This window comes from Eulemur rufifrons, chromosome 4, assembly GCF_041146395.1.
Source record: "Eulemur rufifrons isolate Redbay chromosome 4, OSU_ERuf_1, whole genome shotgun sequence".
Lineage (NCBI taxonomy): Eukaryota > Metazoa > Chordata > Mammalia > Primates > Lemuridae > Eulemur > Eulemur rufifrons.
In genome coordinates, this window is record NC_090986.1 from 66,593,454 (window position 1) to 66,618,356 (window position 24,903).

The 24,903-nt window shown below is 35.5% G+C and overlaps 1 protein-coding gene across 4 annotated transcripts in view; it reads right to left on the reverse strand.

The window, feature by feature from the left end:
- Nucleotides 1-1,945: 1,945 nt before the first annotated feature.
- Nucleotides 1,946-24,903, reverse strand: part of RB1 (RB transcriptional corepressor 1) — a 126,718-nt gene continuing 103,760 nt past the window's right edge. Inside the window, exons 18-27 of one of the 4 annotated variants that reach the window (XM_069467289.1) lie at nt 22,294-22,412; nt 19,037-19,182; nt 17,361-17,506; nt 13,193-13,297; nt 11,694-11,807; nt 11,430-11,593; nt 9,545-9,575; nt 6,485-6,627; nt 5,945-5,994; nt 1,946-3,829 (exon numbers count right to left, since the gene is read on the reverse strand). In XM_069467289.1, the coding sequence (XP_069323390.1) occupies nt 3,756-3,829; nt 5,945-5,994; nt 6,485-6,627; nt 9,545-9,575; nt 11,430-11,593; nt 11,694-11,807; nt 13,193-13,297; nt 17,361-17,506; nt 19,037-19,182; nt 22,294-22,412 (1,092 nt within the window). In that variant the 3' untranslated portion in view covers nt 1,946-3,755. Of the gene's footprint in view, nt 3,849-5,944; nt 5,995-6,484; nt 6,628-6,803; nt 6,876-9,544; nt 9,576-11,429; nt 11,594-11,693; nt 11,808-13,192; nt 13,298-17,360; nt 17,507-19,036; nt 19,183-22,293; nt 22,413-24,903 lie in introns of those variants that run through there. The other 3 variants (XM_069467290.1, XM_069467291.1, XM_069467292.1) reach the window with 3 other exon arrangements.

Consider the following 24,903-nt stretch of genomic DNA (forward strand, 5'->3'; position numbering starts at 1 on the left):
TTGCGGATAAAGGATTGTAGACGTGTAATATTAATATGAATCAAGTATGTTCAGGAGGAAAGGCCTTTAATGTGTACTTTGCACTGGATGAAGAGAGATACTTGCTCCCCGCCCCCTTATTATGAGCTCCTTATTGCTCTTCAAACCCACCAGACACGCTCCTACCTCGGAGCACGGGCTTTTCCTCTCTGTGGAGTGTCTGACTCCTGTTCTGTGTGGCTCACTCGCATCTCCTGCAGGTTTCTACTCTGGTATCACCTAAGTGAGTCTTTGCCCGACCACTCTTAAGTTTTAAACCTCCTTTCCCTACCAGCTCTGTCGTCTTCCCTGCCTTTTCTCGACAGCACTGAATGCAGCCTCACATACTGTGTATTCCTCATGTGTTCGTTCCTTCCTTCCTTCGCTCTCTGCCTGACACCAGAGTGTAAGTTCCACAATGATGAGGATATTAGTTTTATTTACTCATTGTTGTATCTCTAGCATTTAGAACTGTGCCTGGAATATCGTACATGGCATTTTAAAAGAGCAAGAGAGTATTCTTTCCACAAACTTGGAAAAATATGGAAAGAATTTTTTAGGTAGATAGTGAGGGATTCTGGGTCTCCTAGGGAGACAGTGGGTGCTGCTGCAGTTCACCCCCACCCCAGATGGGCTTTCAGAGAGGCTCAAGGGAGAGCTGCATGCACAGTAAGGCTCAGGTCATGCAGCTCCCAACCGTCCAATCAGATGGTTCCATGGTGACATCTGAACCATGAGGGAGGTCCCTATCCGGGCACTGTAAAACAAGATGCAGACCATAACCAGGCCCTTTTTGCACCCTTCCTTTGGCTCTCCCTTTACTGCGACAGTGGGTCCGGTCGTCACCTGTGGCGTATGTATCACGCTCTGTAAACCTGTATCTTGCTCTTGCCCTGTAACCCTATCTTTCTCTCTTCAACAAACCTCATTTTCGTGCTTGCCTAACTTTGGCGTGTCTGGTCATTCTTCAGCCATGGCCATGCCAAGAGCCGACATTTCAGACTGAAACCTGATGTATTCTGCATTTTCGCCCTACATATGGGCTTCCTAGGTCCTAGAGCTATAGTAGCAAATAAGATTAACTAGGTTGATGCTTATAGTCTGGGTTGGGAAGCATTTAGAGATGGGGAGATTGTCTTCCTTGACTTGCTTGTTGCCAATTTCAGATGGTGAGAAAGAAACAGTGGTAAATGCTGTTACAATTTTTAAAGTCAGTGACATAATACAGAGTGATGATCTTTAGCTTGGTGGCCAAGGAAGTCCTCTGAGCTGAGCCCTGAAAGACAGGAAGGAAATAGCTATGCAAATTCTGGGGGAAGAGCATTCCAGACAGAAGGAACAGCAAATATAAAAGCCTGGGGTAGGAGTAGCCTTGGCATTTTAAAGCAAATGGTCAATGTGGTTAAAGCATAATGAGCGAGGAGAAAGTCCTACAAGGTGAGGATGGGGAAGTCGCTAGGGCCTTAATAGTTCCTGATCAGGAGTTTGAATACAGTACTTCAAGTAGAGGAGCAATGTAACTCACTTTACATTTTTATAAGATCATTTTTGCTCTTTAGGGAGCTGAATGGTGAAGAGGAAAGGGAGGGAACAGGGAGACACTAGTTAGAAGTCTTTAGCAGTGGCCCAGACAAGAGTTAATAGATGACTCCCAAGTTTTTGGCTTGGTAAGTGTTCAGTAAAATGGGGAAAGACCAGGGTAGAAACAAGATATTTTTGTTTGTTTGATTTTGGGTTTATATTTTGAGAAATTTGGGGAGGCGGAGTGGGAATCGAGAGTTCTGTGACGAAGTCAGGGCCGGAGAAAAAGTTTGGGAATTGTTACCATATGTAGCTCATTAGAGGCTAAGAATGATGAGGTACTAGGAGAGAGTACACGTACAGAAGAGAACATTAGTGCACTTCATACAAGGACCACATCAGACCATTAAGACTCTTAACAGCTAATTTATTTTAAAATAGACAAACTATTAATTGTAGAAAATAGTAACATAGCAATTTTAAATGTACAGTTTTAACCAATACAAAAAAGCAATAAAGCAGTATCTGAAGCCTTATTTAAGAAATCTCAATACACGATCTTTGAAGTTCCTAAAATTCTGGCACTAATTCTAATGTGAACTTATTAGCAAAAGACCCAGAAATACAGTAAGGCCCCTGACCTAAAAACTAACTGATTTGTATGATATTCATGCAGAAATTAATGAGAATGGGGTAAAGCTTTCTAGTGCCATTGTTATTAAGATAACTGTCAAAATAGTAAGTTTGAAACTTAATTGAGCACAAAATAAAATTTTGTTTTCTAATAAAATAAGACCAGAGTTCTTTTTAAAAAGAATTCTGAGTTTAGACAAAGTGATTTTCTTAAAACCTAGCTGATGCTACCTTAAATACCACCTATTTTAAATTATACCATCTCTAAATAAGTTAATCACACAAGATAGTTTAAATACACCTTTAGGTGCGGGGGAGGGGGAAGCGCCTCTTTTTCTAATGCAGCTGTTTTCCTTTGAAGCTTTTGCACAAAATCGGAGAGAAACATTAACGCCTAACCCACAGAGACCTTTGATTACTTGAAACTTTGGACTGGAAATAATGTGGCTTTGAGTGTGCCAGTGTTAGACCATACTGACTTTAAAAAAAAAAAAAAAAAAAGATAAATAGACAATTGCCAGTTCAAAAGATACAAGGAAGACAGGTACCATTCCGGAGGAAACTAATGTTCCCAAATTTAGGGGGGCAGAATAATTGTTGAGATGCGATTAGACAAATCTCTAAGAAAAAAAAAAAAATTAAGGCTCCTATAGTTAACAGTCTGTTTATGGAGAATAATTTGTATCTTGATTCTTCAGGACCCAGAAACATCAGAAAGTGCACTTGGGATATGCTGTATCAGGGTCCTCTACAGCTCAGATCTGGCCACACACTTGACTTACTTTCTCAAGTACCAGCTGGGTACTTTATCAATTCAGTGATCTGAATGGTATGAAAACCAAGAGTACTATCAATAATCCTCATTTCAAAGCATGAGCTGGATGAAGGAAAGAAGAAATTCTTCTAAGTTCTGAGGTATGAAATCTTTGTCAGTAGTATGACAGTATCATGTTTATACTTTGCTTTCTGCTTGTATTTAAAAGCTAAAATTTATAAAACCAAGCACACAGTAAATCGGATTCCAATAGTAAAATAAAACCTAATGTGTAAAAATTAGTAATTTTTTTCTAGTTTCTAGTAAAACCTGTTTTAGCAGAAGGGCTCAGGATAATTTGGGCAAATGGGCAGTCAAATTGCATTTGGAAGACAGGACACAATTTCTAAAGGTATTCATGTTAAATTAAAAAAAATATACATATAAATTAATAAAAACAAGAGCAAACATCACACATACGCTACAAAAGAAGTAGTCAGACAGGCATGGGTTGTTAGGACTCCCCTCCAGGGCATCCTTACTGTTCATCAAACACAGCAATTTTACTTTGGAAATGGAAACAACGTGCTACAATGTTTTAAATGGCAGGATTTACACGAGATTTTCAATCTCGTATAACAACAATGTCTACAACACTGCAAGTGGCTTAAAAATCACCTGCACAATTGCATCTGCACATTTTATATCTACAAAAAGAGCTGAAGATATTAAACGTGGCTGTAAACAACCTGGGAGAGTTATACAGTCACATCTGTGAGAGACAGTGAAGCTAGAGGTGTACACAGTGTCCACCAAAGTCCTGAGGTCCTCATTTTTCTTCCTTGTTTGAGGTATCCATGCTATCATTCATTTTCTGCTTTTGCATTCGCGTTCGAGTAGATGCTGGAAAAAGGATGAAGAACTGTTAATAGCACTGATGGTGCTGGGGAAGTTGGCGAGGGGCTATCGTACATAGTATGTTCATGTCCAATCGATGGAGCTCAGGACCCTGCAAAAGCAATGCTCTCCAAATTTTTAAGAATTATATATCCCTGTCAGTAAAGTTTTTCTGAGCATGTACCATGAAAATATGTTATATATTTATGTTTGATGTAGTATGGGTATATAAATTATAAAACACATTCCCAAACAAACATTAAAAAGAGATGGGATAAATAGAACTTCTATTTTATGTGCTCCAGAAGATGGTCTTGCACACTCCCAGGTATGCCCCACTTTGCAGACCGCTGTTCTAGAGATGCTGAGGTTGAGTCCGGCATACACTTGCGCAGACTAGAATCCTGGGCTGGCCCAGACTGGACCTGCTAGAGTGACTGGTATGTTCCTCCCCCACCTGGGGACTGATGCCTTGTTTTCAGAGATACCTTGCAAGTAATACAAAGACATTAACTCACAGCTCATTTAAATTGGGCATGGATATTTTACATTACTAATTACGATATAGATACTAGAACAATTTTAAATTATTTAAAAATTCTTAAGTTGATTTTTAGAGGTGGGCAGAAACTCTTCATAAAGAAGCACAAAGGATGTTCATATTTGGAAAAGAAAAACAGTCAACAGTTCTGACACTCCCCTTCTTGCCCTTCTATTCTGGGCAATGCAGCATTGTGTGTTGATCTTTTCTGAATGTAATTCTTTGAGGAAACCTGAAAAGCATCCTGGAAAATGTTTTAGCCTCGGGGGTTAAAACTGCTTGTCCAGCTGTACAAAGGCCCTGAACTTTGGCCTAGCAGAGGAAACCCACCATCATAGCTAAGCATGTCACTGGGAAATGTACTGACTATAGCAACTGAACTCTTTAAGAAAATATGCATGTTTTTACAGCTTTCTGCTCCTTTTTAAATGCATATTTGTGGGCTCCAAAAGGCTTCCACATGTTTTCAAGGCCTGATTTTGGTTATAATCTTCATATCTATTTTTTTGTACAGGGGCAAAGACACAACTATTTAAAAGTTAAAATAGGAATATTTTATATCAATGTAAAATCCCAAAAGAGATTTATAACTAGGAAATTTAAATTTTTGGTACATTTAGTTTTAATTATACTCAAAATAACATACATAGAAAAAATGGCTTCAAAAAAAATCCAAAAGCATTTTTTATTATAATACTTTACATTTCAAAGTTAGTATGTAGGAAGGCTGTTATAAGAAAGCCTCTCATCACATTTTAATTGGTATTGTTCTCATTGATGTGTCCTATGACCTAGAAATGATAGCAATAACACCTTTACCTCCTAAATATTTTTCTTCTTTCCAAGTCCCAGTTCCTCTTCCTATCAATGGATCTGGACATGTCACACTCACTACCGCAGCCACTTAAGACAACCCCACCAGCAGTCAGTGGGCGTTTATCCCTCTCCTAATGTGCTTTCCATCTACTACACCTTGGATTAATTTTTTATAGTCTCAAAGTAGCCTTGAATAGAATTCCATTTGCTTTAACATTCCAAATATTGATATCACTCTGTATGATTTACAAAATAATGTGGTGTTCTTTATAAAAATTCTGATTTCCAGTAATGGAAAACTTTTGCTTGAAATTAGTTTTAAAATGTGCAAATTAGGAAAATTCAACAATAGTAGAATAAAAGATTATTCCTTAAATAAGGGTGATGAAGTTTACATATGTTAGGTTTATACAACCTTTCCCTATTTCTAACACTCTTAAAGAGTTCCTCCTTACAGTTCTGCTATCCTGAAGTATTTCCTAACCACAGCCAATTGTGTTGAAAATGTGGTCACGCAATGTCTCACTTCTTGGTTTTCCTGCACGGAAGATTTTAGAAAGGGTGAAGATGACCTTCACTTTTTGTTATACATTTGATTCACAAATGTTTGTAGGTAAATAATATATTCTTGATTGAATTATAGTTTAAGTGTGTAAGTCTGCTAATTGAAGAAATTATATGTGTGTATTCTTTTATAAAGTGAAAAGGCTTTTTGCAGCATGAACAATTTTCTTTCATTTACATAAGGTGAAATAAGTACTTACTCATTTCTGCCAGTTTCTGTTGAAATTTGGATTCCCCTGGGAGATGTTTACTGCAGATTTAAAAAAATGTAAAATATTTCATATTTATAAGTATAAATGGAAAACTCAAATTTCTAATTAACTATGGTACTTTCAGTGACTTATGCTATTATTTTAGTGAGCAGCTTTTAATTTCAAAGGTTTATAAACTAACCATCTATAAATGTCACAAATTTATGATGCAATATATTTTTTCACTGGTTCTAACAAAATAGTAGTTAATATTTTTCAAGAATAATCATTTTAAAATTTAATGTTAAAACTAAATTTTTTATCAGATTTTTAACTCTCATATCTTCATTGAATTTTGATAATGGTATACAATTTACATGGTGCTTTTAAATTTGCGCTACAGTTATCCCTATTATTTTGAGCCATTTTCACAACTTCCCAATAAAATTGGCATGAAAGGGACTGGTGCAAGTCAGCAGCAGAGCTGGGATTCTGGGTTCTCCAGGTGACCAGCTCAGCTGCCAGAAAACATTCTAAAAGGGCTCCTACCTTCCATCTGCTTCATCTGATCCTTCAATATCAAAGCGTAGCTTTTTCAGTGGTTTAGGAGGGTTGCTTCCTTCGGCACTTCTTTTGAGCACACGGTCGCTGTTACATACCATCTGATTTATTTTCTGGAATTTTTCAGAAGTCTACAAATCATAAAATTATTTTAAATCATTAAATGCCAGCATTTTATAGTTAGCACCTCTAAATTATAGTGTGAGGTGTGTCAAAAATCAGGTTGAGGTAATCTCTTCACTCTAATTTTCTGCTTTATCAGACCAAATAAAAGATAAGAAAAATATAAAAATCAAAATAACTGTACCTAATTCTGCTTCTGTTAAACACCCAGTCTTCTTAAATCCTCTTGTCTTTTCTCATGAGGCTCCTACTCTTCCTCCCACAGCTGACTACTCGGGAAGTCCCGGTTCCTCATTTTCAGAACTCACCGCACAGGGCTACTTCCCAGAAGCAGGCAAAGCTGGAACAGCTTTCTGAAGCTTTGTTGGGGGGGATATTATATAACCAGCAGAGGGAAGGTTACAAGAATTTGATAAGCGGTGATGTGTCCAGTGAATAGTAATTTTTTATTCACTTTATGGGTATTATGTAGACAAGTTATACAGACTTTCTGATAGAAATTAAATCTGATTTGACTGATAGATTTGACAGTGAGGATTAGTTTTGCCAATGAAGTTTTATTTTCCAAAAATTAAATGCAAAAATAGGTTTTGATGGAAAATATATTTAAAGCATATATAAAATATGACAGAAACTAAATCCTGTGCTATTAAATTTATAAGATTTTTAGTTATTGGCTTTAAAATATGGGAGTACATATATTTTCTCAATTATTTTAGAGGTGAGGGCAAGCAAAAAAGGCTGAAGACCACTATCCTATACCTAGCCAGCCCAACCCTACTTATATGGTCCCTCGCCCCTTTCGTGAAGCCTGACAACTGCAGCCCATCTTGAACTATTTATAACACACATTTTTAACATTTGGTCATTTAGCACTTAAACTTTTACCTCTTCCTAGTTACTTCATTTGGGGTAATGTGGTGGGCGGCCTTGGCTCTCAATGATCCCACCTCCTGGCATTCATACCCTTGTGTGATCTTCTTTCCCTTGAATGTGGTCTGGACCTAGTGTCGTCTTGCTTCTAACCAAATGGTAGGAGTGATGGGATATCATTTCCAATATTAGGTTACAAAAAGACTGTGACTTCCATCTTGCTCCTTCTCTCCCCTCTTCCCTCAGAGTCCCTGCTCTGGGGGCAGCAAGCTGTCATATTGTGAGTAGCAAATAGCACTGTGGCGGGGGCCAAAGGCAAGAAACTGTTGGCTTGGGCTGACAGCCATGGAAGACCAGCCAGCAGCCCTTTGAACAAGTCCGCCAGCAGATGCTCTTCCAGTGGAGCCTTGAGATGACTGCGGCCCTAGCTGACATCTTGATTGCAGTCTTGTGAGAAACCCTGGATCCAGCTAAGTTGTGCCTAGATTATTGATCCACAGAAACTGAGATAATAAATGTTGGTATTTATTTCACTAAGTTTGGGTGTAATTTCTTATGCAGCAATAAATAATACAGGATTCTTCCCATTCCTGTAAGAATACAAGCTCTCTGGAGCAGAGGAGCGGTGCAACATAGTAATGCGCACTGAATATGGGACTGCTAAATTAGTGACTTAATGCAAGGCCAACTAGAGTAGTGGCTTACCAGCCTAGGGTAACCATTTCAAAGCTAAGGGGATCTCCTGGAATGAAGACCAGCACGTAAGCCCTGCCACTTTTACTGGGGCCACTTTTACTGGGGTAGGGTCTCATGTAACCAATTCCTAATCAATGTACCAGAGAAAGACTATCCCAGAAGTCTGAAAGGAAGGAAAAGCAAAACAGTGTATATGTAAGGATGGAGAAGACCAGTAGGTAGGGACAGGCTCGTGACATTTTGGAGTATCTCATTTCAAATTGTACTTATAGTCAATTTCAAAACTGTTTTGTAAACATTCCTGTGAGGTTACATACATACACATATAGTATCACATAAAGATATCTGGCCTTTGTCCCCAGTTCTGGCACAGAGCTCCTAAAGATCCTTGGAATTTCCTGAGTGATAAAAGTGACAGGACCATCTTTTGTTCTGTTGAGGCTATTTGGCAGACCTCTGAATAGCTTCAGGATAGGAGGTGGTCAGCAGAAAGACCAAGCCTTGATTAGAAGCTTAGAACTTTCAGCCCCACCCATAACCTCCAGGGAGGGGAGTGGGCTGGGGACTGAGTTAATCAAGTATGCCTGCACAATAAAACCATAAAAAAACCCCCAACCCCAGGGTTGGGAGACCTTTGGAATTGGCAAACATGTCCAAGTCTTGGGAGGGTGGCACACTCCATAGGGACAGAAAACTCCCATGCTAGGGACCCTACTGAACCTATGTACCTCTTCATCTGGTGGTTCATTTGTATCTTTTATAATAAACTGATAATAGTAAGGCATTTTTCAGAATTTTGTTTGAGCCACTCTAGCAAAAGATCACACTTGGGAGGCATTGTGGGAACCTCCTGACTTTTTAGCCAAGTTGGACGTAAGTGTGGTGAACCTGGTGAACCCGAAACCTGTGACTGGCATCTGAAGTGAGGGTAGTCGCACAGGACTGAGCCCTTGAACCTGCGGAGTCTAATGCTGACTCCAAGTAATTAGTGTCAGAATTGAATTGTAGGACACCAGTTGTGTGCAGAGAGTTGGAGAATAGATTGGTATGAGGGAAAAACCCACACATTTGGTGTCAAAAGTGTTATGAGTAAAAACAGCTCACACGCATATATATATGTATACACAGATATAATCTCAAAGGAATGTTTAGAAAACAGTTTTGATGTTCATCAATTATAATTTGAAATTAAACCTGATTTGAAAATAAATCTAATTTCTATCTTCTAAATTCTGTGCAATATGCCTGGATGAGGTATTTAAATAATAGCATTTGTAAATTCAAATTATAGAAATCTTTCATTTCTTTTACAGTTATAGTACGTGCCACTGTATTTCATAGAAAGAAAATACTTACCCCAAACGATTCACCAATTGATACTAAGATTCTGTGAAGTTAAGATGAAATACAGATTAGTAGTGAAAATCATATACAACTGTACAGAGATGGACATAGACACATCATTCTGAACTATCAGGAATACCAAATCAAAGTTTTCCTCTACTAGAACCACTGACAAATTATGTTCATTATGGGCTTATTCTAACAGTGCTAGTCTAATCATACACTCATGTAGACTCTTCAATATTTGAAGCAAGAACTATAGGTTTCCAAAAACATATTTTGTCATTGCCAATATTTAAAGAGAGTAAAAGAAAGTTTTAATTTTACCCCTAAGTTATCAAATTTCTTTCACAAATTTTCATTTAAAATTCAATTTACATTTGGCAAAAACTGACAGTATTAATAATGAGAATTCTTAGTAGAATCTATATTGATATATAGTAAAGACTATTTATCATATATCCTAGAATCAGAAATCTTTTATTAGTCTATTTGTCTTTGTTTGGACCAAGTAATTTATGTTCTTGATAATAGAGCTGAAGAATAGCTTTATACTGACATAACAAAGATTTGAAAATATGCACATGGAACATTTATAACATTTCATTAACCAGAATACCTAAATATGCTAGATAAATAGTGTGTTAAGATGCTCTCTTAACGCCAGATCAATAATTTATCAGGATTTTCAGAATGTGATTTTTTTGCCAAAACAGTAACAGCAACACAGAGTTGATTTCATTAAGATCAGCAAATAGCCATCATCATCACCATAATATGGATTAATTATCATCATTAAAAAACTGCCTAAGTATACATTTTCATATGGTGGCGTGGGACTGTGTAAATTAACTTAAATAGATGTGGTGTGGCGTCTTAGCAGTTTAAAATTTAAGTGGCAGATCTCAGTACACAGATATTCAACTACAACAACACCAACTAAAGAAAGGATGATACAAGGGCACAGGAGAGCATTTTTGTATAATATTGCCAATTATTTTTTACTTCATATTTTTCTGTAGGGTTTGAAATTTTTATCACAATTGCATTCCCTGTATAATTAAATACATCATATAAATATTTTCTTAAAGGCTAATATAGCCCCTTCTCCTTGTTTGTTTTTCTTACCCATTAGGTACAACTAACTATATTGGCTGATAATTTCTGAGATAAGACTATATTAACTATACTAACTAATGTGTCTTCTACTTATACAAATAAAGTCAGTTTCAAATAGCCCATGATAACATATAATTAGTCAACTGAAACACTTCAAAGCCAGAGAGCACTTGTGGTTGGACGTGGAAGATAATATGATTGTGGGTGCACAGAACCTTTCATCTGAGAATTTAAAACAGCTTCACACTCATTTCCCTGATCCACAGCACCCTTCTGAAGTAGAGACAGAAACCTGCCCAAGGTAATAAAAGGAGGCCACCAGCAGGATTAAGAATGAACCTCTAAAGACTTAATTGGCAGTCATCTACATTTAATAAGTCATCTCCACTTTTGTAAAATGGAAAATGAACAAGGTCCACAGAAAGGGTTTAGAGGACATCCAATAAACTACAGAATAAAAATTCTTAACCTAAGTAATTTACTTTATTTGGCAGATTGGCTACTTACAAAAATATGAAAGTGTTTTGAAATGTATAACCAAACTGGTTCTCAAACTGTTTACAAAAGAAGAAACTCCAGCCAGGAAAGCTGATAATTAAATTTGCAAACCCATCCAATTAAATTATCTTTTCCCCAAAATTCTTACCATGTCATTTAATACAAATAAGCAAATTAGAGACGCTAGTCTATTTTAAACAAAGAAAGCTTTATATTTTTATGCTTATATCAAATAATTCCCTCTTATTCTTTACCGCTTCGCTACAGAGAAAACACAAACCTTGATCTTGGAGTCATTTTTGTTGGCGTTGGCAGACCTTCTGAAATTTTATATGGACTCTTCAGGGGTGATATATAGATGTTCCCCCCAGGAATCCGTAAGGGTGAACTAGAAAACTTGTAAGGGCTTCGAGGAATGTGAGGTATTGGTGACAATGTAGGGGGCTGGAGCACAAACAAAAAAGTAGATTATTTATTTGATGTTCTGGTGGGATCCATTACTTTATAATTAGATTTTCCCAATCAAAGGATACTTTCAACATACCCTGGTGGAAGCATACTGCAAAATATTTGTTTTCAGTCTCTGCATGAAGACCGAGTTATAGAATACTATAATGGAATCATACTCTTCTTCTCGGATCAAAACACGTTTGAATGTCTGAGGAAGAATAGTAAAAATACTTGTTACATGAATTTATGAATTTCTCTCTTTAGATTCTCTAATAGTTTGTTATACTTTTTAACTACTAAGAAGCACATATCATGCAGGAAAAAATAATCTAAAAAGCCTTCTTAGGGTTGGATTATGGCTGCTCTACTAGAAGTGAAATGTCACAGAATGAGCCAGAGAAGCAGCCAGGCAGCAGCAGATAGAACAGCCGGCCATCCAGAGGAGTGGCCAGACTGGCAGGACGGAAAGCATTAGGGAAATCAAAGGGCCAGAGCAGAGCAAAAGCCAACGATAATATCCACCAATAACTAGACTACATTCTCTGGCCCATAGCTCCCTGCTTCCCCCCATCTGCAAGGGTTCAAGAAGTGTGCATTACTCTATTGCAAGAAGTAGACACTACTTAAGTAAAAGCACTATTTTTTTTTATAATTAAATTTTAGTCAAATTTTAGTTAGGTAAAAGCATAGGGGTTTTATAGGATGCCTCTGATATACACAATTATTAAATAAAATGGCTGGATTTAGAAAATAACTTCAAACATACAAAAAAACTTGGTTTTTATTACTTTGAAAACTCCAATGATCAGCTGGAAAAATAACCCACAACTCACCTACCACAGAAGAGTATGAAATCTGTGTCACACCAAGTGTATTTTACTACCACCGTTTCTCTAAAGTTTTAATTCTTGTTTTTTTGGAGACAGTGTCTCACTCTGTTGTCCAGGCTACAGTTGTAGTGGTGTCATCATAGCTCACTAGGACCTCAAATTCCCAGGCTCAAGCAATCCTCCCACCTCAGCTGGGACTGCAGGTGAGTGCCACCATGACTGCCTAATTTTTCTATTTTTTGTAGAGATGGGGGTCTCACTATTTTGCCCAGGCCGGTCTTGAACTCCTGGGCTCAAGCAATCTTCTTGCTTTGGCCTCCCAAAGTGCTAGGATTACAGGTGTGGCCCTGTTTTTCTAAAGGGAAGGTAAACAGGAAACACAAAATGTGTCTACACTGAAAATTTTTACCATTTCTTTGTAAAGCTGCATTTACACTTGCTTTTCCTATAAAGTAAGAAAAATTCCTTAAAAGAACATCTAATGTCCTGTGACTCATGTCAAGTTTATTACAAATATCCTGCTTACTACTGCAGGATTATAGTATCACTTATTTGCTTTATAAAAAACTATGAATATGGATAATTTCATAATTTGCCTTACCTTTCCATTCCACTTGAGTTACAAATAATAATATAAAAGTAAAAATTTGATTTGTGAATTTACATTGTAAGTGAGAGTATATGATCTAATAAATAACTGAAATTATCAATATTATAGATATGGATTTATCAAAAAAAAATCTTACCATGGAACATTACCTACCTCCTGAACAGCATGAGGAAGATCCTTATATGCTGTTACAATGATTTTGAATTTAAGGTCTATATTCTTTACTTTGCATATGCCATACATGGAACACATCATAATCTAGTAAATAAATGTGATGTAAAAGTAGTCAGAATTTTATTATATGGTTTTCTTTTAAAAAGCACTATTATCTTTCTTTTAGCCTCAAAAAATGGAAATTTAATTTCTTACAGAGTTCTTTCTTTCCATCCTGAGCTCAATTTGAAAGTTTATGTGACGTGTTTAACCCAAATTGTGTTTAAAGCACAAAATACAAATAGCCAACACTCAATTATTCAGGTTCGTAAATTACCCTAACTCTGATTCCTGTCCCTTAAATGTTTCCCAGAAGAGAAAAGTTGAAACTAGAATCAGTTAGTTTTGTATAACTAGCACTTAAAAAAAAAAAAGCCAGGTGTAAAAGAGTTTTAAACTATCAGATAAAATAATGTTGAACACACTTGGTAGTGGCAGTAAGGAGGGTGTTGTGACTGGAAAGGGACAAGAGAGCATCTTCTGTGTTGTTGACAATGTTATGTTTCTTGATCTGGAGCTGGTTATATAGGTGAGTTCAGCTGATGAATTTTCATTAGGATGTATCCTTATGATACATGGATTTTTCTATATGCATACTATATTTCAATAAAAAGACATTTTAAATGCAAAAATAAGATATGAAAATGATTCCCTGTGACTTTACAGTATCATACTGTCTTAATTTGTATGAATTTTATTGCCTAATTTAAGTACTCATTGCTTCTACAACATTCTTGTTCTTATCTACTACTGCCAAGAATATCAATTCATCATCCCTTGCTCAGGATCCTACCAACCCTAAACCTACTATTCCTTCTATTTAGAATGCCATTCAGTATCCTCTTCACCAGTTCACATTTTTCTCCACTTCAATACTTTACTTTAAAGGCACCTCTCATAAAATTCTTCTTGATTCTAGATACCTAATCTCATTAGAAATCCTTAGCATTACCATCCATCTCTTTATGTTGTAGAAAACTAGTAGACTCATAAGGCAGTAAGTGCCTACTTTAAAAATGTAACATACTAGAATTTTTATATCCAAATATGCTCTTGTAAAATATGCATATTTGTTATGCAATAATCCATATTTTCCTCAAAATATCTTTTTACTGGGAACATTACTATTGACCTGACAGAAATAAAAGGATCATAAGGGAATATTATGAATGACTGTATACCAATAAAATAGATAATTAAGATGAAATGGAAAAATTCCTAGAATGACACAAACCACCAAAACTGACTGAAGAAGAAATAGAAAATCTGAGCTTGAATTGGTAATTAAGCCCAGGCCTAGATGGCTTTACTGGTAAATTCTACCAAATACCTAAAGAAGGCTCAATACCAATTCTTCACAAACTTTTCTGAAATTAGAAGAATCTCAATAGATGCAGAAAAAAGCATTTGACACTATCCAACATTCTTCATGATAAAGGCACTCAAGAAACTAGGAATAGAAGGAAACTTCCTTAACCTGATAAAGGGCACATACAAAAAATATACAGCTAACAACATATTTACTGGGGAAAAGACTGAATGTTTTCCTTTAATCAGTGACAAGGACAAAGAGATCTCCTCAGGCCACTTCCATTCAACATTGTACTGGAGATCCTAGTCAGGGCAATTCAGCAAGAAAATGAAATAAAACTCATTCAGATTGGAAAGAAATAAGTGACACTATCTCTATTAGCAGATGATGTGATCTTATATATAGAAAATCTTAAGGAATCCACTAAAAAAATTTTGAAACTAATAAACATGTTCATCAAGGTTGCAGGATACAAGATCAATATACAAAAATCAACTGTATTTCTACATACTTGAATGATCCAAAAATGAAACTAAGAAAGTAATTTCATTTATAATAGTGTAAAAAGAGTAAAATACTTGGGAATAAATGTGACAAAACAAGTGTTAAGACTTGTACTCTGAAAACTATAAGACATTACTGAAAGAAGTTAGAGAAGATCTAAATGAATGGAAAGACATCAGATGTTCATGAATTGGAAGACAATGTTGTTAAGATGACAATGCTCCCCAAATTGACCCATGATTCAATGAAATCTCTATCAAAATCTCAGCTGGCTTGTTTGCAGAAACTGACAAGCCAATCCTAAAATTCATATGGAAATGCAAGTTTCAGAATAATCAAACCAATCTTGAAAATGAACAAAGGGAAGCATGTACACTTCCCTATTTCAAAACATACCACAAAGCTATAGTAATCAAGATAGTGTGGTCCTGGCATAAGAATAGTTACACAGATCAATGGAATAGAATTGAGAGTCTAGAAATAAGTATTTAGATATTTATAGTCAATTGATTTTTTTGACAACTATCAATGAGGAAAGAAAAGACTTTTTAAGAAATGGTGCCAGAACAACCAGTCATCCACATACAAAAGAATGAAGCTGGACCCCTACCTCACACTATATACAAAAATTAGCTCAAAATGGAAAAAAAAAAAAAACTAAATGTAAGAGCTAATAATATAAAAATCTTGGAGAACAGAGATAAATCTTAATGACTTCACATTGGCCCTGGTTTTTTAGAGATGACACCAAAGCACCAGTAACAAAAGAAAAAAAAAGATAAATTGAACGTCATCAAAATTAAAAACTTGTGCTTAGGACACTATCAAGAAAGTGAAACAGTCTCTTCCTAATAAAGAAATGGGTAATAAGGAAAAAAAAGAAAGTGAAACAGAATGGGAGAAAATATTTGCAAATCATATATGAGATAATGGACGTGTAGGTAGACTATGTAAAGAACCTTTAAAACTCAATAATAAGACAAATACTCCAATTAAAAATGGGCAAAAGATTTGAATAGACATTTCTCTAAAGAAGATATATAAGTAGGCAATAAACACATGAAAAGATGCTCAACTCATTAGCCATTAGAGAAATGCAATTCAAAACCACAGTGAGATACCACTGAATAACCACTAGGATGGCTATAATAAAAAAGACAGATACAAAGTTGGTGAGGATGTAGAGAAATTAGAACCTCATACACTATTGGTAGGAATGTAAAATGGTATATCTATTTTGGAAAATAATCTGGCCATTCCTCAAGGGGTTAATAAGAGTTATCATATGATCCAGCAATTCCACTGCTAGGTATGTACCCAGGAGAAATGAAAACATATGTCCACACAAAAACTTGTACATGAATGTAAATAGAGACATTATTCATAATAGCCAAGAAGTGGAAACAATCCAAATGTCCATCAATTGATGAACTGATAAGCATAATATGGTATATATCCACACAATGGAATATTATCTGGCAATAATAAGGAACAAAGTACTGATACAAGCTACAACACAAATGAACCTTGAAAACATTATGCTAAATAAAAGAAGCCAGACACAAAAGATCATATGTTATATGATTCCATTTATATGAAATGTCTAGAATAGGAAAATCTACAGAGACAGAAAGTAGATTAGTGTTGCCTAGGGGTGAGAGGGTGTGGGACTGGGGGGTGACTGCTAAAGGGCATGGGGTTTCCTTTTAGTGTGATGAGCATGTTCTAAAATTACTGTGATAGTTGCAAAACTGTGAATATGCTAAAAACCACTGGATTGTATACTTTAAATAGGTGGTTCGTAAGGTATGTGAATTATATCAATAAAGATGTTACCAAAAAATGTTGTTCTGACCCCATTTTACAAAGAAAAAGGAGGATATGAAAGATTATTCTCTATTTGTAAACTAACTCTATTTGTTCATTCATTCATTCAATAGGTACTGTTTTAAATAAACTGATTCTTAAGTCTCATGTTTTTCCACACTAAAATGAAATCTACCTCACCACAACACAGAAAAAGCCTGATAAACAGATTCTTTAGTGATTTTTTTATAGATAAGATGTTTTGTGTCATTGAATAGTTACCACAGTTACTGAAATATATTCTTAGACTCTAAATCTCTGATTTGTAAGAATTATAGCAAAAATATAAATGGTGGCCAACAAGTGAATACAAAGTATAATAAATTTAATCTAGCTTCTCATCTGAATCTAATCTTTCTTTAGAAAGCAGCACATAGTTAACAAATAAGTGGGGAGGAGAGTAGGTGAAGTGCTTGATTTTCTTACCTGGTCCAAATGCCTGTCTCTCATGAGTTCATACTCATTTTGCAGTGTGTGCTGGAAAAGGGTCCAGATGATGTGTTCTAGTTCTGGGTGGTCAGACAGAAGGCGTGCACACAGGGTATTTAGTCGGAGATACGCTAGCCGGTACACTGTGGGGATAAGGGGAATTAGTCGTGTTCATTTTGAATTACAAGTAGATTCTTTCAAATCATTAAATTGCTCTAACCATAATGCTCTTAAGCAGCATTTTAACAGTAACCTCACTTTTACCACTATTGCCTTATAAATAAATGATTCTTAGTATTACCACAGTGCTAGGTACACAGAAGACACAATAGTACTTGCCGAATAGTTATGATATTAGTAGCATGAAATTGAGGCAGAGGTGGGAGGTAGAGGAGGAAAGGTCATAAGACACTGTAAAATTAAACCATACAGAGGTTTTTTTAGTTCTATTAATCACTCACCACAGATGTTGGAAATTCCCACAATTAATATTTAAGAGGGATCATTATTTTTGGAAATAATGGAATTAGCAGTGTCTACCAATTTTTCCAATCCTTAAAAAAAAAAAACATCAAACCATGTATTTCTCTATAAAATACCAATGGGGCATACTCTTGAAAAATGGTAGACTTGTAGATTATCTAAGTGTTACATGACTGTGACAAAATTTATTTCAAGATTCTATTTAAAAAACACTACTGGAAATACAAGTTTGGAGAAAAGGAATCTAAAAAATTGAATTTTCTTCCCTCTAAATATAAAGACCTTTCATATGTACCTTTCAAAGATTTACATCAGGTAATTAGAAATTTTTAAAGCTAATAATTTATCCACTGGTTCTTATACTTATATTAGACTAGCATATATTAGACTTGCCTGGAGGGTTGTTAAAACAAGGATTTCTGGGCCCTATCCTAGAGTTTCTGATTGAGCAGGTCTAGGGTAGAGCCCTCAAATCCTCATTTCTACAACTTTATATGTGATGCAGATTCTGCTGGTTGGGGACTACACTTTGAAAACCACTGTTCTGGTCTTACAACATACCTGTAAAGCACCATGTAATTCTGAATCGTATAAAATCAGGAAAAAGACTTACCACAGAAGAATCAGGCCTTTTACTCTCCTTTGAAGAGCTCCATGTGGGTGTGCACTTATAAGTATATACACATGCACACACATCCAAATCGATTCCCTCACCCACCCACATATATACACAATATGAGAATGCTATCCAGCCTGGTTACTGGCCTTCTTAAACGTCCTGAAAATATCCAGGAAATATGTCTGCACTAGGCAACAGTACACTGTATGATCTCAACTGTACATACTCATCTGAACAGCAAAAGTAATGTTAGGAGCAAGTATTTTCAAACATTACTTTTAAGGCATAACAATTAATGGCAGCAGCAACAATAACATCTAACATTTTCTGAGTGTTTACTATGTGCACTGTTGGAAGCATTTTATAAGTATTAATTCATTTAATCATCTCAAAAGTAGATTATTATAAGGTAGATTATTATTATTATCATTTCCATTTTACAGATGAGGAAACTGAGGCATAGAGATATTAAGTGACTTGCCCAAGGTAACATCTAGTAAATAGAAAAGCCATGATTTGAACCTAGTCAGCCTGGTTTCAGAGTCCATGCTCTTGAAAATAATCTACTAACCTTTTTTGTAAAAGAGTGAAAGGGAGGTAGATTTCAAAGGCTTCTGGGTCTGGAAGGCTGAGGTTGCTTGTGTCTCTGCATTTGCAGTGGAATTTACACGTGTAGTTGAACCCTTTTTCTTTGGGGATCTTACAGGAGAAAGATACCTGGATATATTCAAAGGAAAAGTCTTCATTTGAAGTTTGCTAAGAATCACATGCACACGCGCACGCGCGTGCGTGCACACACACACACACACACACACACCCCTAGATACATCTTGTCTATTTAATCTGTTATCTATACCAAATACCCTGAGTAGGCTATTTTAATGCAAGCTGGGAAAGAAGATTAATAGGAAAACTATTTCTCATCATCATATCTATTTTAATAAATGGCTTTTCCTGGGGATTACTGCCTTATTGGAAAAAAACAGTTGTATAATGTTCAAATTTAATAATTATAGTGGGATTGAGACCATAAGATAACTCTAGCTTATAAAACAATTTTTGATAACAAACATGGTCATATTTCTCTGATTCTCCTTCTAAAAATTTTTTTTATTGGTAACTATGGTTCACATATAAGACATAAGAGACACACATGTACACACACCTAAATTATATAGTATAGAATTCTATGAATTAATACGTCAAATAACATTATTAAGACAGATTTATACCTACATACTAAATATGTCAGGCATAAGTCAAGGCAGAGATATTAGCAAATATTATCTTTCAATTTCTGGCAATTCTATCATTTTGTGCTGCCCTCTATTTAATAGAATAATCCAGGACTACTTTCTGATTTTGTTTTAGTAGCTGGCAGTAAATAAATTTATCTTAAAAGACACAAACCTAGAGAACAAGAAGTAGGATTTGTACCTTACTATGGATGTTTCTACTGCACATAGTATATTAACTAGCACACTAGGAAAAGGAACTCACCGACACAATGATTTTACAAAGACCAGTGTCTGCTCTACTATTCACCTTGGATTTCCCTTCAGTTCACTAACTGACAACGTTGTAGACTGACTTAACTTGGACAAAAGTTAGTCTCTTGAGTTTTAAGTGCAAATATCAATTATCTATTGGATATCACCACTTGAATCTCAAACTTAATAAGGCCAAAGCAGAGCTCTGTCTTCCCCCAGTTTTTCCCATCTCAAAAAATGGCTCCACATTACATCTAGTGTCTTCAGTAAAAAATCTAGGAGTTATTTTTAATTTCTCCATTTTCCTAATTCCTCAAATCCAATGTAAAACCTATTAAGTTTATCTCTACATATATACCAGATGTTTCCATTTCTATCTCTAATGCCATATACATCCTTCCCTTGAACTAGTAAAATAGGCTCCAAACTTGTCTCTTCACTTTCTTCCTTGCCCTGTTCCCTTCTCTCCCTCAAGCCCACCTGTACTTCAAATAGCAGCCAGAGAGTGGTCCTTTAAAAACACAAATTATAGCAAGCTGCACACCCCTGCTTAAATGCTTTCCCACCTCCCTTATAAAATCCAACTCCTTACTATGGCATATGGGAACCTACAGGATTTGGCCCCAGTTTGACTCTCCAATCCCATCTTGTACCATTCTCCACTTGCTCACTACACCCCAGTCACTGGGATTTCTTTTTGTTCTTCAAATCAGCTAAGTTTGATCTGCCTTAGGGCCATTGCACTTGTTATTTGTTCTGCCTGAAATACACAACATACAGATTTGTGCCTGGCCAGCATCAAACTTGCCCTTGAGGTGCCAGGTCAAAACATCACTTCATCAGAGGAAGGAAAGCATCTCTAAACATTCTATCACCCTTTCAGTTGCTCTCTTTTACATCGCTCTACTGATTCCCTTTAGAGTACTTACACTGTAAATCATCCTGCATATTAATTTACTTGTTCACTGTCTGTTTTCTTCCTCTAGAATGTAAGCTCTCTGAGGGGAAGGACCTAGACCATCTGACTTCTGTATTCCCAGTGCCTAGAATACTTCCGGCACTTAACAGATGACTACTTACTGAATTAAAAAAAAAAAAAAAAAGCTAGACTTGTTTATATAAAAGTATTAGCTAGCAAACAAATTTACACATGAAGGCAGAGTCTCTATATGCTAGACATAATTTGAGTACAAGTTATCACAGAAATGATATCTCTGGAAAATGATCCCTTCACTAATCATAGAACACTGCAATGTCATTTCCTACACAGAATTAAACAGAAACATAACATTAAGCACATTTTTAGGAAAGGAAGTGTAGCGAGTGATTAAGAGCATGGTCTTTGGGATCAGACAGATTGGGTTTGATTTCTGTTGACCTTAGGCAAGTTACCTTATTTCTCTAATTCCTGTTTTATAGATAACTGAGGCTGGCAACAGCATCTATTACTTTATAGGGCTGTTATGGAGATTAAATGAAAAAATAAATCTGAAGTACTTAAGCAATTGCCCAGCACATAGTGAGCCCTCAATAAACATTAGCTGTTGCTTTCTTTTCCCATCATCATCATCATTATCATGCACTAATCAATAACATCAGTCCATATCCCATACTACTCCCTACACTTATCCTGTGCTTCACTCCAAATGGGCTGATCTGTACTCTGTAAAAAATGTTTCCTGCTTCCCTGGTTGTTATACTTTTGAGTTCACATCATCTCTGGCTTTTGGAACACATTTCTGTCTCCTCTCCAGTTTCCAGGCTCAAATCCTATTCAATCTTAAGGCCTATCTAAATTGCCATTCCTGCCCTGAAAACTGTTGTCATTACACCAATCCTAGGTGATTCAGTAGCACTTTTTACTCCTTTGTATGTACTCCTTATTTGGGTCATGTATCTTATATTCCTAATTCTTTTTCTTTTTAAGCAGGGTCTTGCTCTGTTGCCCAGGCTGGAGTACAATAGCACAATCATAGCTCAATAAAACCTCAAACTCCCAGGCTCCAGAGAACCTTCTGCCCGAGCATTCCGAGTAGCTAGGACTACAGGCGCATGCCAACACACTGGGTAACTTTGTCTCTTAATTTTTTTTCTAGAGGCAGGGTCTTACTATGTTTCCCAGGCTGGTCTCAAACTTCTGGCCTCAACTGACCCTCTTTGGCCTCCCAAAGTGCTGGAATTATAGGTATGAACCACTGTAGATGGCCCATAATTCTTAAAAGCAGAAACAATATCTTATTCAAAATTCTATTCCCTACAGTTTCTACATAGTATCTTGCATTATACTGAAGCTCAAAATCTATTTGCAGTTTGAATGGATAGCATATTTTATACTTACATGTCTGCTGCAGTGTGATTATTCTGGAGAGGAAGATTAAGAGGACAAGCAGATTCAAGGTGATCAGCTGGTCCTTCTCGGTCCTTTGACTGTTTAATAAGATCAAATAAAGGTGAATCCTATTTGAAACAAGATGAGATTAAAATAACATTAGTAAGTATAATTTTCTTATATACATATCACAATCTTATTGTTTGACATGGCAAGCACTATGAATTTTAGGCACAATTTACGGTGGCAATTTGTATATCAGAATGAAATCCCTTTCTCCACTTTGAAATTCCCTCTGTTGCCACCCGAGAGGGAGGATGATGGCCCGTGAGGCTGGTCACAGACAACACGGCAGCGATATCCACAAGCCAGGTGAGTGCTGCGGTGAATTGCCAATTTTTGTGCTACACTCAATAAAGGAATAGCAAAATGTATAACTTTAAATGGTTATATTAGAAAAGAAGTTAGAAGTTAGGGGAAAAGACAGAAAGACCCAAAGAAGGCTTAAGAAGGAAATACAGAGCAGAATTTAATGAAAATGAAAACAAAGATAACATTTGATCAACAAAGCTAACAATTGGTTGGAAAGAACTAATAAAATAAAACAAACCTCTAGTCAGATTGATCAAGAAAAAGAGAAGGGACAAGCAGTATTAGGATGAAAAGTGGGACATAATCACAAAGATTAGAAAGTTAATAGGGGAGAGTTATAAATAATTTTATATCAATAAATTAGAAAACTCAGACCAAGTAGAAAATTCCAAAAAAAGCATAAATTACCAAAACTCGATAAAAATGAAATAAAATAACTTGAATAGTCCCATAATTATTAAAGAATTTGAATCAGTAATTAAAAATCTTGCCACAAAGAAAACACTAAGCCTATTTGGTTTTACCAGTGAATTCTATCAAACATTCAAGGGATAGATAATTCCACTTTTGCTCAAACTCTTCAAAGAGAAAAAGTAGAAACATTTTTTATCTCATTTTATAAAGCTAGTACAATACTAATACTAAAACCTGTTCAAAAACATTACAAAAAAGTAACTTATAGCCTATTTTCACTCATAAACAGAGATACAAAAATCTTAAACAATAAATACAGTTGGCCCTTGAACAACATGGGTTTGAACTGCCCACTTATGCTTGGATTTTTTTCAACTAAATGCAGATAAAAAATACAGTATCCGCAGAACGTGAAACCCACCTATACGGAAGGCTGACTTTTTGTATATGCAGGTTCCACAGGATTGAGTAAGGGACTAGAGTATGTGAGGATTTGGGTATCCATGAGGGTTCCTGGAACCAACCCCATTTTGTATACCAAGAGACAACTGTATTAGCAACCCAAATCAGCAATGTAAAAAAAGAACAAAAACAAACAAACAAAAAAACCCCGTCATTACCAAGTTGAGTTTATCCAGGTTGCAAGGTTCGTTCAATGTTAGAAAATCTGTAATAAAATTCACCTCACTAATAAATCTAAGGTGAAAAATCTTACCAAAATCAATGTAAAAAAAATCTCATTTTAAAACCTATTCATAATTTCAAAAAAAGAAAACTCTCAGTAACCAAGAGCAGAAAGTTACTTTGTAATTTGATAAATGGCATCTACAAATAAACAAAAACCCTACAGCAAACATTATATGTAATGGTGAAACATTAAAAGCATTCCCCTTAAAAAATCAAATACAAGAGAAGAATGACCAGTATCATGCTTTCTATTCAGCATTGTACTTGAGATCCCAGCCAACTCAATGAGACAAGAAGAAGAAATAAAAGATTAAAGAATTGGAAAAAAAGAAATAACAATACCATTATCCACAGATGGTTTGACTGTCAATATGGGAAACTCAAAAAGAATCAACAGAGAAATTATTAAAATGAGAGATATTATCAAGAATGTTGCTATGAAATCAATACGGAAAAATAATTACATTTCTATATCCAAGCAAAAAGTTTAAAAGTGTAATTTTAAAAAATATAATTTACAAAAAGGTAAGACTATCAGTAAAAATCATTAAAAACATTCAAAAACTGTAATTGTCTAGAGGTGACTACAAGTACATACGCTGAGTCTATAAAAAAGGGTGCCATAAGTATTTTACTCTCAGTACTTAAACTAAAACAGAAAAGATAGACAAAAAAAATCAGACGTTTATATCAAAAATGGAAGTAGCATATCAGTAATTGAAAATATAAAACACTATAGAATATAAGATTCTTTAAAAATATGAATAATAGTCTATACAGTCTATACAAATAGTCTATACTAAATAGTATTTGAAAAATCAACTAGCAATTTGAAAAAGGTTATATCATTACACCTTCACAATGCACACAAAACCAATTAATTATATTAAAAAACAAATCTAAAAAAGTATTAGAAGTAAATATAAGGGAATATCTTTATAACTTAAGAAAGGACTTTGTAGGTTTGAACAAAACTCAGAAGTTATAAAGAAAAAGATGAACAAATCAGAATACATACAAACTGAAAATTTTTACATAACTGAAACCACAATAAACTAAGTTAAACTCAATCTTTAAAAGATAAACAAAACCGGTTAAAGACGGTGAATTTAATGAACGTATTAACTCTCTCTCCTAAAACCCCAC